The sequence below is a fragment of the Oryx dammah genome, unplaced genomic scaffold (assembly GCF_014754425.2).
Source record: "Oryx dammah isolate SB20612 unplaced genomic scaffold, SCBI_Odam_1.1 HiC_scaffold_17, whole genome shotgun sequence".
Lineage (NCBI taxonomy): Eukaryota > Metazoa > Chordata > Mammalia > Artiodactyla > Bovidae > Oryx > Oryx dammah.
Window position 1 is genome coordinate 72,897,994 of NW_024070201.1, and position 15,572 is coordinate 72,913,565.

The 15,572-nt window shown below is 48.5% G+C and overlaps 1 protein-coding gene across 1 annotated transcript in view; it reads right to left on the bottom strand.

The window, feature by feature from the left end:
* Nucleotides 1-15,520, bottom strand: part of SYT13 (synaptotagmin 13) — a 41,621-nt gene extending 26,101 nt beyond the window's left edge. Inside the window, exon 1 of the mRNA XM_040259076.1 lies at nt 15,249-15,520. Coding sequence (XP_040115010.1) covers nt 15,249-15,431 — 183 coding nt within the window. The 5' untranslated portion in view covers nt 15,432-15,520. The remainder of the gene's footprint in view (nt 1-15,248) is intronic.
* Nucleotides 15,521-15,572: the final 52 nt, after the last annotated feature.

Here is a 15,572-nt window from a genome sequence, read left to right on the forward strand (position 1 = left end):
AGATGTTGACAAAGGTTTGGAAGGTTAAGGAAACTAACAAGTCATTGGAAATATCCCGGGGCCAGGAGCAACTGGGCAATGTTCACATGCCTAGAACTGGCCCCTGGGACGAAGGCACAGGGAATAGACAACGGGGTAGGTTTGGGTTGGATTGGGGGTGGGGGTGCAGGGAGAAGGATCTGGAACGTGGTTCTGGATGCTTTCCGGCCCAGCACTAATGTTCTGGGCACTGTCCTATCCGAATTAGCTGACTGAATCCTCATGACAATCCGGTGTCAATGACACAGTTAACAGATGGTCACATTGAGGCACAGAAAGGTTAAGTCACTAACCTACTGTCACACAGCAAGTGAGGGGCAGATTGGAACCGAAACCCAAAGCCCGAGTGCTTCATCCCCTCCATACATCTTGTATGTGAGGTTCAGTCATTTAAAAGAATCATTATAAGGACAACTTAATTATTCATACTATTTATTAATGCATTAACCATTTCACGTGCTGTTGCAATTAGTGCGTTCTCCCAAGGCCACCCGTGGGAGTCACAGGAATCCCATTTCTTTCCAGCGGTAGTGTCAGCCAGAGCCACCCCTTCTCCTCTGCTCCTGAGGAGCCGAGGCCCTGGTGTGCCTCCTTGGGGCAGTCCGTGCAGTTGACATTGCCCAGATCTCAGGCCACAGCCCAGAGTAAGGAAAGCATACCGGTGGTGTTGACTCTGCTTTCCAGACTCTAAGCCACTGGGACAGCCAGGCTCGCAGCTCAGGGGAGCCAGGCCCCTGCCTGATCCTCCTGTGGGCTACAGAGGTTACAGGTTCAAGGCACTCCTCTTTTAGAGTCTCTTGTTTTCCTACAATAAAGAATTCCAGAAACACCATATGACATGTGACTGCTAGAACAGACATGCAACAATGGACTGGTTCAAACTTGGGAAAGGGGTATGACAAGGCTGTACATTGTCACCCTGCTTATCCAACTTACATGCAGAGTACATTATGTGAAATTCTGGGCTGGATGAAGCACTAGCTGGAATCAAGGTTGCCGGGAGAAATATCAACAAACTCAGATATGCAGATGACACCATCCTTATGGCAAAAGCAAAGAAGAACTAAAGAAAAACTTTCATCTCTTGATGAAAGTGAAAGAGGAGAGTGAAAAAGCTGGCTTAAAACTCAATATTCAAAAAAACTAATATCATGGCATCCAGTCCCATCACATCATGGCAAATAGATGGGAAAACAATGAAAACAATGAGAGACTTCATTTTCCTGCACTCCAAAATCACTGCAGATGGTGACTGCAACCATGAAATTAAAAGATGCTTGCTCCTTGGAAGAAAAGCTATGGCCAACCTAGACAGCATATTAAAAAGCAGAGACATGACTTTGCAAACAAAGGTCTGTCTAGTCAAAGCTATGGTTTTTCCAGTAGTCATGTATGGATGTGAGAATTGGACTATAAAGAAAGCTGAGCACTGAAGAATTGATGCTTTTGAACTTGGTGTTGGAGAAGACTCTTGAGAGTCTCTTGAACTGCAAGGAGATCCAACCAGTCCTGAATATTCATTGGAAGGACTGATGTTGAAGCTGAAACTCCAATACTTTGCCCACCTGATGCGAAGAACTGACTCATTAGAAAAGACTGATGCTGGGAAAGATTGAAGGCAGGAGGAGAAGGGGACGACAGAGGATGAGATGGTTGGATGGCCTCACTGACGTGATGGACATGGGTTTGAGTAGGCTCTGGGGGTTGGTGATGGACAGGGAAGCCTGATGTGCTGCAGCCCATGGGGTCTCAAAAATCAGACACGACTGAGCGACTGAACTGACCTGATGTGACTGCTGACTTACCCAGCTGCTGACCCATCTGGCCTTCTGAACATAGCCATCCCTTAGGATTTCTGGTGGACTGGTTCCAGGAACCCTTCAGACACCAAACCCACAGATAAGCAAGCCCCTCATATAAAATGCCATAGAAGAGTCGGCCTTTCATATCCGTGGATGTGGAGAGCTAGCTGAAACAACTTTAAGTCCATCAATTACTTACTCGAATTCTGTGCCCTGCCCCTGCCCCCTATAGGCCTTGTAAAGGAAGGAAGGGATGGTTCTGGCACCTTTGACCCTGGTGGGCATATTGCCTTCAGGGTGCCCATGGCCAGCTGCGGGACCAGCCCTTCTCAGCTGTTCTTCCAAACCCAAGGAATCTTCAGACCTCGGAGGCCTCTACTCTTTCTCCTCTTTCTCCAGTTTGCAACTTTTCCAATTCAGTTGCCCGGGGCCATGATGTCAACAGCACCCTTCTGAAGTCTAAAGATCTCCCTCACCTCCCCATTCTTGCCCTGATCTCACGAGGTGAATCACTGATGATGCCTGCATCCAGTAGCTGGGCTCCACAGACGAGTCACTCGACAGGGCAGACGGTTCCATAATAGTCACGGTCACCAACCTTAAACTCAGTACTTCCCAGAAATCTTACTGTTTCCTTAACTCCTCCTTCAAGCTCACATTTTGGAATTTCTCTATCTCCTCTGACTGCCTTCATAGAGGAAAAAGGAAACCAAGAGAATGAAAGACCCCTCAGTTCAGTTCAGTCGCTCAGTCATGTCCGACTCTTTGTGACCCCATGGACTGCAACACACCAGGCTTCCCTGTCCATCACCAACTCTTGGAGCTTACTCAAACTCACATCCATTGAGTCGGTGATGCCATCCAACCATCTCATCCTCTGTCGTCCCCTTCTCCTCCTGCCTTCAGTCTTTCCCAGCATCAGGGTCATTTCTAATAAGTCAGTCCTTCGCATCAGGTGGCCAAAGTATTGGAGTTTCAGCTTCAGCATCAATCCTTCCAATGAATATTCAGGATTGATTTCCTTTAGGGTGGACTGGTTGGACCCTCAGTGTCCTGTTAACAGACACGTGGAAATGCCCTTCTTCTCTGGACTGATGCTGTGGCCCGTCCAGTGTCTTGTGATGCTGCAGGAGCTGTTCCCCTCTCTCCCTCCCTCCGGGATCAGTCCTTCCATCCCAGCACTGCACCCCCTTCTCCACGCATGAGAGCCTTACCCTAGCTATTTTCGGTCTGTTTCTCTCCCTCTCTCTTGAACATTCATCTTCTCTTTCAACTGCCTCCTTCCCATCAGCTTTCAACGGTGCTCAATATTTTTTTGACCTCTGTCTTCCGCTCAGCCAGGCCCTAGCCCTCTCCACCCCTTGGCAGCCACGCAACTCAGAAGAACTGCTTGTACACACCTACACCCCTATGCCCCCCCGACACCCCTTTCCCAGAGGCCCCATCAGCCCACTGAAGGTCACTGTTGATCTCCAAGGTCACTAGGATCTTCACTGTTTCATTCTATGGGACTTTTTAGCCTTATCTTACTTGACTTTTCAGTGACTCCCTTCTTCAAAAGTTTTTCTCTTGTCATTCTTAGTATTTTGATATCACATTCTTCAGGTTTTCTCCTTCCTCTCTGGCCACCCTCCTTGTTTCATGAAACACTGGCGTCCCTCAGGACTTGTTCCCAGGGCCTTTTTCCCTCTCATTCTGCTTTATAACCAGGTGGTCTCAGCCATGCTCATGGCTGGGCTTTCTACTCCCGAATATACATCCCCACCAGAAGGTGAGCTCCGGACCTGCACAACCACTTCATGGAGATAACGCAAAGGTTCCTCACACTCCCCCTGCACACAAGTGAACTCATGACTTAAATCCACGGCCTCATCCTTGTTTCACCAGGTGGTACCACCACCCTAAGTGAAACCCTTAGCTCTCATCCCCAACACCTTCCTCTTCCTGAAGTCTACAACCAACTCAGAGGCAAAGCCAGTCAATTAATCTCCTAAACACCTCTCCAAACTATTGCCACAAAGACGGTGGTCCAAGCCATCATGGTCTCTCTCCAGAGTTTCCCTGGTCTCCTCACTTCTAGTCCTCTCCCATCCAAGATGATGCTGCACCTTAAATCCAAATGTCACATCTCACTTAAGACCTTTCAGTAGCTTCCATTGCTCTTGGGAAAATATCCCAATACTCCTGTTGGCCCAGAGGTCCTGTGTGGTGCTCTCTGGCCGGACTTGCCTTGCTCACTTGCAATTATTCTCTCCTGTACCCTTGGAGCTCTACCCATTTTAGCCTTATTTCAGTCCCTCCTTAGTGATATTTCTTCTTGCCACAGGGCCTTTGCACATACCCTATGCCAAGAATACTTCAAGTCCTCAACTCCAGTACCTTTACTTAGTAAATGACACTAACTTTATGCCACAGGGGTGTGCAAGACAGTTCATTTGGGGTATGGGAAGAAAATAACAGAATTTCATTTTATAATTTAGTTTTACATTACTGCTTTAAAAGGTCCACTTTGTGCATGTTTTATTATGTACATGGTATAACAGTAGAGCAACATGTACATATAACATATAAACATACATATGCCTTGCAAAGAATTGAGTCTATATGTATAAAGGGTCGGAGAAGGCAATGGCACCCCACTCCAGTACTCTTGCCTGCAAAATCCCATGGACGGAGGAGCCTGGTAGGCCACAGTCCATGGGATCACTAAAAGTCAGACACGACTGAGAGACTTCACTTTTTCTTTTCACCTTCATGCATTGGAGAAGGAAATGGCAACCCACTCCAGTGTTCTTGCCTGGAGAATCCCAGAGACGGGAGGGCCTAGTGGGCTGCTGTCTATGGCATTGCACAGAGTCGGACATGACTAAAGCGACTTAGCAGCAGCAGTATAAAGGGTATATGCTCAAAATTCTTTACTAAGTCTCCAAATATGTTGAGATCAGAGCACTAATGAGTTATTACTTCTTGAGAGAACTCTTACCTACCTTACCACACCTAATACCATTAGATTTATATCCACTTGTACTACCGTGTAATGAAGCTCTCTACCCTGAGGACATGAGCTTCAGGAAGTCAAGGGTGTTGTCTGCCTGGTCACCTTGGTGTCCCTAGTGTTAATTCAGTGTCTTGCATATAATAGGTGATCAGGAAATCTTTTGTTTTGTTTTGATTTGCTGTGCTTGACTTTTATTGCTCTATTGGAGTACAGTTGGTTAGGGCCTCCCTGTTGGCTCTGTGGTAAAGAATCCACCTGCCAAGGCAGGAGACACACGTTTGATCTCTGGGTTGTGAAGAATCCCTGGAGAAAGAAATGGCAACCCAGTTCAGTATTCTTGCCTGAGAAATCCCATCGACAGGGAAACCTGGCGGGCTGCAGTCCATGGGGTCACAAAAGAGTCAGATGTGACTTAGCGACTAAACAACAACAACATTTACTAACAATGTTGCGTTAGTTTCTGGTATACAGCAAAGCAATTCAGTTATACATATTTGTGTATCTATTCTTTTTCAAATTCTTCTCCTATTTACATTATTACAGAGTAAGGAAGTATTTTTTGAATGAATATCCTAGGATTCAGTTATATCTAAAGGATTCAGATATACCTAAACAAATATCCTAAAGGATTCAGAGATACCTAAAGTATACTGAATAGAGAGGCCAAGCACTGAAGGTGTTGGGTGTGTTCAAAAGTATTGTCTCATTTAGTCTTTAATATTATCATGGAGAACCTTATTGCTGTCACCTCTGTTTTGTTGGTGAAGAAAGCAGGATTCAGAATGGCCAAGGTCATTTAGCTGGAAAACACTGGAGAGTGAGGTTTGAGGGCTTTCGTGATGGTCCAGTGTTTAAGAATCTACCTTGCAGTGCAGGGACACTGGTTTGATCCAGAAAGATCCCATATGCCACAAAGCAGCAAAGCCTGTGCACCCACAGCTGCTGAGCCCGTGTGCCCAGAGCCCATGCAATGTGCCTTGCAATAGGAGAAGCCATCACAAGGAGAAGCCCATGTACAACTGGAGAGTAGCCCCTGCTCGCCGCAACTAGGGAAAGCCCACGTGCAGCAATGAAGACTCAGTGCAGCCGTAAGATAAATAAAATTGTAAAAAGAAAATAAATTCAGGTTTGGAGTCGAAGTCTAATTTGCTTCCTATTACATCTCAGCGATTTGATCATGAAGTGAACATTTTCGTTCTAAGAGGCAATTTCCTCTTTTACGTGGTCTCAAAGACTAGATTGTTCTTACTTAAACTCATTCTGGTGAATATCCAAATACACACAAGTCTACCAAGTAGTGGTTACCAACGAGATACCTAAGCTCTTGTTCACTCCTTCCCATCCTCTGATCCTTTGTCTCTCTGAGTTTGGTAATGAGGCTGTTACACGAAGAGCCAGAGTCATGTTGCTACTTAACAGCTTCAGCCTACTCGCGAGGCAAGCAACTCATTAGATGATGCATCTGCAGGGAGTATGCCCCCAAGCCCTGAGACCACGGTGATGTTTTCCCATGCAGTTTCGTCTCTTCTCGTGCCCTTGCTGCCTTCACTATATGTCTCTCTGGGAGCTTTGCCCTTTCTTTGCGAATTGACTATGCTGGAAACAAAAACACAATCCAAGGTGCTTGGGGGGTGCACTGTGAGAAAGGATGGGGGGGTCGGATATGAAACACAGGAGTTTAGAGCTCACTGAAGTTATTCTCAGCTTCATTCTGCAACTGTTTCCTAATAAAATCATCTAGTTGCCAACCAAACCACACTTCCCCAACCTTCTCTTCTTCAAATGCAATTCTCTTGAAAACATCATTCTTTCTTTCTTTCCTTCTTTTTTTTGGCCACACCTCATGGGAAGGATCTCAGTTCCCCTATCAGGGACTGAACTCAGGCATAGCAGTAAAATCGTCTAATCCTATCCACTAGACCACCAGGGAACTCATGAAAGCATCAATCTTAATTCTGTTTGAAAAGCAGTCTTCACTATCCTGTCTCCGTAACTCACATCCCTTTCATCAGGCTACTTTTAGCAGCAAGTTCAAAACTGTGTGGTTTATAATGATTTTCCAAGTAAAATGTGCTCCCCCAGGGTATTATCTCATTGGTCTTTGCAACTGGAGATTTTTAAAACTGTTTCCAATGTCAGCTGTATGAACGGATGCTTGAAGGGCAAGAAACCAATAGAAAGTGAAGACTCCACACCCTCCCGGCTTGTCTTGATTCCCTGCCTTGTCACTGGAGGTGAACACAGAGATTCTTCCACAATCTCAGCACCTTCTCCTGCATTTCTGTGCTTGTGATTTTTATGTTGGCTGCAAGCAGAGGCGGTGGCCCCATGAGTCTCCTTCCCATTCATCTATCCATCCATCCAGTGACTCATGAAGTCATTCAATGTTTCTCCTCACTTCTCTTGCTCTCTGCCATCCTGCTCAGTTTTTCTATGAAGGAAAAGTACGTCTGGGATTAATGGGAGGAGGGTGGGTGGAGTCAATGAAATATATCAAAGTACCCTAGGGTCTCTGCCAGATGAGTTAAGACTCAGTTTCACAGATTTTCCATGGGATGCTCTTCCCCTTTTCTCTTATTTGTATATGCATGTATACATATTCACATCCATGTGTGCACATATTCATATATGCAACCACCCCTCATTCTTTGACTCTAATCTGTTCATGGAAACAAGCCTGCCAGGCCAGTGAATTTCAGAGGGCAGTCACTTGTATTTCACTGTTTTAAATGGGAAAAATTAAAATGCATTCCGAGTCCACCCCAAATATCAGTCAGGTCCCTTAAACACCATGTAAAAGTCTCCTAGGAACGTTCTATAATACGAATCAATTAAAACACCCTTTTCTTAATTAGCACTTAGGGAATGCCTTGGTGGGAAGGTCTATTTTTGTGCAGTGAACAGACATGGTAAGTGATCAAGGCTCCTCCTCCTGGCATCACATTGGCCCATTGATGCCAAGGTGAAGAAATGTCGCTGAGAAGTAGTAAATACCACCTCAACTGGACCTGAGTTTCTAGAGCCCCCAGGAACCTAGGTGAAGCAGATTGGGACCCTTGAGGGACTAAAGCTTGGGGGGAAAGGATAAGGAAGCTGACGATGGTAACATGCACGGGAATCATCCACACAGAGTCTGCTTTCTCCCTCTGACTCTGGGGTGGTCGGTCACTTTTCAGCTTGTCTCCTTTCTTTGTCTTCTGGGTCTGCGGCTTCCCCATCCTACCGGTCTCTCCCCTTCCTTCTGCCTTCCCCTTAAGCCCCTCTGATTTCTAGTTCGGGTGTTTCTCCCATTGTGCTCTGATGGTCTCTCTCTTTCTCTTCCTGTACTCCAGGCACAGGAGAGTAATCTGGGCCAGTATCTGAAAATCTAAAAATGTCGAAAGATGTAGCAGCATTTTCTGCTGGAGTGAACAAAAGGTGCTAGTGAGCTGTCAATCACATCAAGAGAGGAGCCATGAACTTGAATTATCTACATGCTGAACCAGAGGAGAAACTAGAGAGGGAATAAGATGGGGCAGGTCTGGGACCCGTCACTGAGAAGGACTAATGGACACAGACCAAAGGTCCGCAGTATGTTTCAAAGAGCCTAGTGCTTCCAGTGGGCATATGCTCATCTCCCTGAAATAATCCATGCTGATTTCTTGATGCAAAATTCATACTGTCTTCCCTGTTACTAAGCAACCAGCCCAAACATGTTTACTGTGTAAATTTCTCTGGAGGGCCTGGGGCTGCACCCAGTGCTCGAAGCATGAAGGATGCAAGAGGCACAGAAGCCAGCCAAAGCTTTGGGAAAGGTTTCTGAAGCTGACCTGCCTGCAAAGATCCATATATTGTAGACACTTCCCATACCTGGGGAAATGCAGTGGCTCAAGTAAAATTTTGACTATTTTTTTCCTGCTACTCTCCAGCCTAGTGGTCAAAGATGTGGACTCTGGAGCCCAACTTCCTAAATGTGATTCCCAGTTCTGCTATGGAATAAGTTGCTACAGACTAAGTTCCATATGTAAAATGGATGCAATAAGTATGCATATTTCATAGGGCTATTGTGAGGCTAAAAGTAATGTGATTAAAGAGCTTAGAACAGCGCCTGGCACACAAGAAGAACTCAATAAATGTTACCTATACTATAACTATTCTTTATTACACTATGGAAACGGATATACTTTTTGTTTGTTTATATCAATAGGAGAGTTTATCAGCTGGGAGATAAGCTGAGAGATCAATTCTTTAAAAGGACCGAGAATCCAAGGAGGTCAGGCCTTCCGGCAGTCCAGGGTCAAATCAGTTCCAGGAGTGGGGTTAGCAATTCATGTTGGCCTCCTGTGATCACTGAAGTACCAGGAGGCCTCGTCAGGGCAGCCAACAAGAACTGGAGACAAGCCCTACTTTGGGGCCAAGTTGGAGGTGCCTATCCTAAGGGTTTCCTATGCTTAATGACAACTGCTGGCTTCATTGTCTGCTTCCTCACTTACAAGGAAGAGCATACACCTGTCTTTTTACCGCTATGTCCCAGTGCCTAGAATATGTTCATTAACCTTTAATGCGTGAATTTATTAGCTGCTGAAATGTAGCACTGGGGCTCTGATCCATCCTCTCTGCCAAGTCTACGTTCAGACAAGTACTCTGAGAAGATGTTGCTCCAGTGGTCTAAGGAAGAGGAAGCAGGCGGGAGCATTAGTCAGGCCGCGCTGATGTTCCCCAGGCCCTGGTCTGAGGGAGGAGGCAGCTGCAGGAATAGCAGCAGAAAGCAGACAGGGCCGGGGCTGGTGAATGAATAGCAGACCACAAAAAGGAGGGCCGTGTCTTGACGACAGCCCCCAAAGCCTCCTGTTAAAAAACACTGGCTTGATACTAAAACAATATTCATAAACATTACATCACAACTCAACAGATAAGAACTTTACTGAATTATAACTACACTGAGAAAAGTACACAGATCATAAATGTAGAGCTGTATATGCTTTCTTTCATAAAGTGGACACAGCTGTGTAATCAGTACCATGTCAAGAGGCAGAGCTTATAAACAAAAGCTCTAGAAACAGAAGCTTCCCCACTCTGCCCCAGGCATTACCAGTCCCCAGGGGAAACCCCAGACATAAATGGGCTTGATTTCAGATCTCGTGGAAATGGAATCTTAACCATGTGCATTCCTCTGTACCTTTACTCTCTTCTTCAGTGCTATGTTCCGATAGGATTTAACTCAAAATATACATTGATTGTCACGTGCCCAGTATCTACTGGACATCGTCAGAGGTACAAGGCAAATGAAACAGACTTCCTAATCTCAGAGAGGGGAAAGACTCTACTATACATATGTTGCTTGATAAAAATATAGCACATGCTTAAATTATTTCTGAAAAACATCGAATCTATTAGGTGTTTGCTCTGGTCAAAATGTTTATGCCCCCCGAATAATTCATATGTTAAAACCTAACCTGAAAGGTGATGCTATTAAGAGGTGGGGCATTGGGGTGAGCAGCTGTGAGTGTGAAGCCTTCATAAGAGGGATTAGTGCCCCCATAAAAGTGACAGAAGAGACCTTCCTGCCCATTCTACCCCGTGAAAAGTGAAAGTGAAATTCGCTCAGTCGTGTCCGACTCATTGCAACCCCACAGACTGTACAGTCCATGGAGTTCTCCAGGCCAGAATCCTGGAGTGGGTAGCAGTTTTCTTCTCCAGGGGATCTTCCCAACCCAAGGATCGAACCCAGGTCTTAAGCATTGCAGGTGGATTCTTTACCAGCTGAGCCATCAGGAAAGCGCAAGAATACTGGAGTGGGTAGATTACCCCTTCTCCAGCAGATCCTCACGACCCAGGAATCAAACCAACTGGGGTCTCTTGCATTGCAGGTGGATTCTTTACCAGCTGAGCTACTGGGGAACCAGGTGAGGTTACAGCCAAAAGTCTAGGAAGCAGGTCTTCACCAGACACTGGGTTGGCCAGAGCTTTGATCTTGGACTTCCCAGCTTCTAGCTCCATGAGAAATAAATTTTTGTTTATAAGCTACCCACTCTGCGGTATTTTGTTATAATAACCTGAATGAACTAACACAGTGTTCCATCAAAAGTCACTTTGCTTCTCAACTCTGCTGGAAAGAAGGTAGGATTTTAGAGTTTGGTAGTAAGTAGCAGTGGGAGCTGGGCGATGTGGATAGAAGAGACCTGGGGACCACTGCTGGGGGGCCCTCGGAGGAAGCCTTTGACCACATGTTAGCTTTAAGGGGACAGCAGCAGGGTTACTCTGGGAACCTCTGAGATGCATCTGAGAAGATTCACATAAGGGGACAACAAGATAAGCACCAGATGGGAAGAAAAAAGCTTTCTGAGAATAGAACCCAAGTCACGCTGAGGCGGCAGGGGCACGGAGCCGTGGGGAAGGACAGCTCCCCCGCTTGCTCAGTAGTCATGTAGGCTCACCAAAAGGAGGTCTTCGTCTGCAAGGACCCAGAAATGCAGTGAGTGGCAGCCTGTGCAGACAAGCATGACAAGGAAATTCTTGGGGATGGAACCAATGGGTCTTGCTGCCTGTCACTAATAGGTTCAGCAGCAGCAGTGAATTAAAAATGATCACACACACACATCCCACATCTGACCCTCCGCTGTCTCATGGCTCAAGCATTCGGCCATCACTGCATAATAACCAAGCTTTGAAAGCTGGGCTGATAACAGAGAATGGGGTCCCAGGTGATGCTACCAGGTCAAGGACAGTGTAGTGAGACTGAACCCCTCTCCCCCTCCATAAAGAACTGCACACAAGGGGGCGGAGGGGGTGAGGGATTGTGTAAGAAGGCAGGATAAAGGGTCCACGATGTACATTTTGGAAAAACCAAGAAAAAGAATGAATTGAAGCCAGCTGGAGCATGAACAGCAGTGAGAGTTTGCACCTCGGCCGCCTCCCACGCGGCAGAGACTTTGGATGAATTTCTACGGTTGTTTAGAGAACCTATGGTACCTCCTCCGAGTGCCTGAAAAAGCAGCAAATAAAAGACACAGGACTACAACAGTCCACCTAATAAAATCAGTTGGGGAAATAGCTACACATGTGCCTCTTTATTCTTTCATTAAATGAAAGGATCTCGTGGGAGATTTAATAAGTACATAATTTAGAATTAGGGATGAGCATAAACCCTGTCATAAAGCATCTGCCACAGCTGTGAGGTACTCTGAAACTACCTGTGATTTCCCTTGAGGACCAAGTCACAGATATTGTTCATATTCCTGTGACGTGGTGTTTATACTCCTATTTACAGAAAATGCTAAGTTTCAGGTAGAGGCTCATGAAAAGGAAGAGAGAGTTTTTTCCTCTCCAAGACCATGAACCCCTTCCATTTTAGCTACAGACTCCTTGTTGGGATCTGTGGATTTCAGGTGAAGAACCCACAAGGAAAACTTCAAGTTCTTTTCAAAAGCACTATAAATTTTAACTTCAGCTGACCGCTCATGGCCAGAAATTAGATTCCCAGGCATAGCTAACAAATCCAAGGAATTTTTTCCCCAGTTCTCCTGGTTACAGGAACCTAGAGCCCTCTTCCCCAGCCCCAACACCCTCTCTGTTTAAGAAGCATCTTCCGAGAACCTTCCTTATCACACTCTTCTCTTTGTCAACATGTGCCAAGCCCATCGCCCTGCTGCCATCTGCCCTACCACCACCTCCCTCTACTCTTTTTGAAATGTCAACACACTGTCTTTTTTCTCTGTGTACTTTAGCTGGGTCAGCGGCTGAATCAGTCTGAGCACAATGGCAGCCAAACCAACATTGTGAGATCTCAACTTCATCATGTTCACACCTACAGATTCACATCCAGGTGCCCAAATCCTTGTCACTGAGGGAACCAAGTGAGGGATGTGAATGGATGGGTCTCACGTATCAGCAGGGGCTTCCCAGGTGGCTCAGCATCAAAGAATCTGCCTGCAAAGCAGGAGACGCTGTTTCGATCCCTGGGTAGGGAAGATGCCCCGGAGAAAGAAATGGCAACCCGCTCTAGTATTCTTCCCTAAACCATCCCATAGACAGAATTAGCCTGGCAGGCAACAGTCCATGGGGTCACACAGAATCGGACATGACTGAGTGACTAAGCACGCACATATCAACAAGCATTTTCTGTGACCCTGTGAGCCAGCTCTGGGTTGCAAAATACATCTACATTTGAAGAATTCAGACAATATCAGTCAATAATTTCTCACTGGGCACCTACTAGGTTTCGGACACTGAGTAGGTGCTGGGAATGAATATTGTAAGTAAGCAGATACGAAAAATCACATCCAACTGTCACAAACGCTACAAACAGAAATAAGAAGGAGTAGTATGGAGGGTATAATGGGGGAAGGGGGCTTTGTCACATGTGGCCACGGACGGAATCCTCGCCCTGAAGAGGTGAAATGCAAACAGGAGGAGGCCCACAGGATGAGGAGGAGCCATCTCTGTGAAAAGTCAGAGGAAAATGGGAGGGGTTGGCATCTTCAAGAAGGATAAAAACCCAGGGGAGCTGAGATCGGCCGGGATGCGGGGCACTCACATGAGGTTGGCTGGAGAGGTAAACATGGGCCACATCAGACAGGCAAGGCCGTGGGTGGAGTGGCTCACAACTCGGACTCCAGAACCACACCAGCTTAGAATCAGGCTCTGAAACTTCTCGGGCTGTGTGGCCCTGGGCAAAATCACTCATCTCTCTGAACCTTCATCTTTAAGCTGGGATCATCATCTACCGTCTGTCATTGAGTGGCTAAATGCATTAGGTGTAAAGCACTTAGAAGAGAGCCCAGCCCCTGGCAAGTGCCAGGCTACAGTGTGCTGTGGTCTGTTCAAAAGCTCAGTGAAAAGCTGGGGAGGATTTTAAGCCTGGGAGACGCAGGATCTGGTTTGTCTTTAACAGGTCATTGGCCGCTGCTTGGGCTACTGGTCCTCAGGAAGACAAAGAGCTGGAAGTGATCCCGGAGGTCATTTGCACCAACCGTGGCCCCAGTGATTCTTTCTGGGAAGTCGGGGGAGGGGGCCGGACAATGTCTGAAGAGCTGCCACGGCGAAAGGCAGAAGAATGAATGGCTGTCCCTCAAGTGTGCCGAGTGGGAGAGGAATCTGAGGCCTCCATGTTTGGAGAAGAGCTTGTCCAGCAGCCCCCCACCCCGGACCCCTGCCCAGGCCCCGTGGGGAGCCCGCTGCTCCCATTTCAAATGACTCTGGATCCCATATCTCCCTGCCCAGCTGACCCCGGATCCTGCCAGCATCAATGTCACTTTGCTGGGATTCTAAGTGCCTCAAGGACAGCAGCCATTTCCTTCCCTCTCACAGTGACTGACAAGGCCCCCGCAGCTGGGCCTGAGCTTTTGAATAATTGATTGGCAAAAGGAAGGTGGAAGCAGGGCTCTGTAGTGCCGCTCCTAGAACTCTGAGCCCTGGAAGGAATCGAGGGGGCCCAGGGAAGTTGTGAAGTCACCTCCCTCTTCCCCAGGGGGGGCCTGCCTTCCTCCAGTCTCTCTGGCCAGACCCTTCCCCCCAGGTCTGCAGAGGACATTTCGCCTCTGCCACTTTTGGGATGTGTCCTGGACTTCACAGCCCACGTAGGGCAGTCCTCCCAAACCTTTCGCAGACCCCCTTCGGCTGCACTGTACAATGGGGACCCCACCCATTTTCTGCCCAGAGAGGCCCTGGGGGACGAGCTCATGTGGAGATAAAAGCCCTCCTGTCTCCAGAACATCTGCAGCCACATCCTTGGGGAGTGGGGGGTGGGAGGGGGGCTCAGAGCTACTCCCTCAGGCTGGCTGGAGCTGAGGGCCGCTGGGAGGGGGTGAGTGTCGCCCAGGCCCTCCATACTCACCTGCCTCTCCAGACCCCAGCACCCCCCGCCCAACCACCCCCTCCCCCACTCCCACTGTAGCCCCCAGCTGCCACCCTCTCTCTCCCTTCTTAGCTCGGTCAGTGAGTTCCCCTGCGCCAGCGGCACAACGGCCCCACTCTGCTCTCTGTCACCCTTCTCTTCTCCCCAGTTCTTGGAGCTTCTCCTTCTCGGTCATTCCCCTCTTCCTCTCCCCTAAGCCTCGCAGCCCCCTGCCCCAAACCCTCGCAGCCTCCCTGTCTTATTACTCCCCTCGGCCCCCAACTCGCCTCCCAGCTCCGATTTCTATCCAAGCCCCCTTTCCCACTCACTCCCATGCCCGTGCCTTAGGCTTGCTGGCCCCTTTCCTCCTGTACCCTAGCCACCCCCCCACCCCCAGGCCTTTGGGACCCCCTGCCCCCGCCCCGGGGCCTCTGAACACATCCGCTGTCCAAATACGTCCGCTGTCCCCACTCCCAGCCGGGCTCTGTCGCGCAAAGAAGAACGCCAACCATTCCCTCCCATCCACTCCCCCCGCGCAGCCGCCAGGGAGACCCCCACCCGAGCCCCGGGGAGGCCGAGGCCCGCGGCCGCTCACCTGTTGGGCGGCCCGCAGCACGCTGGGCTTCGCCTTCTCCGGGTCGGGCTCCAGGTCTCGCTGCAACACTCCCTTCTTGGGGTGCATGTGCCGGCACAGGCAGGTGACCCCGCACAGCGCGAGGATGCTGGTGGCCGTGCCCAGCGTGGCGCCCAGCGCGATCACCGGCACCGACAGCACCATGGTGCCCCGCTCCCCGCACCGGGCTCGGTCCCGCCGCCGCGCGCCTCCCGGGCCTGGGGTCCAGGCGCGCCAGCCGCTCTCCCGCCGCCGCCGCCGGAGGGGCGGAGGGGCGGAGGGGCGGAGGGGCGGAGGGGCGGAGGG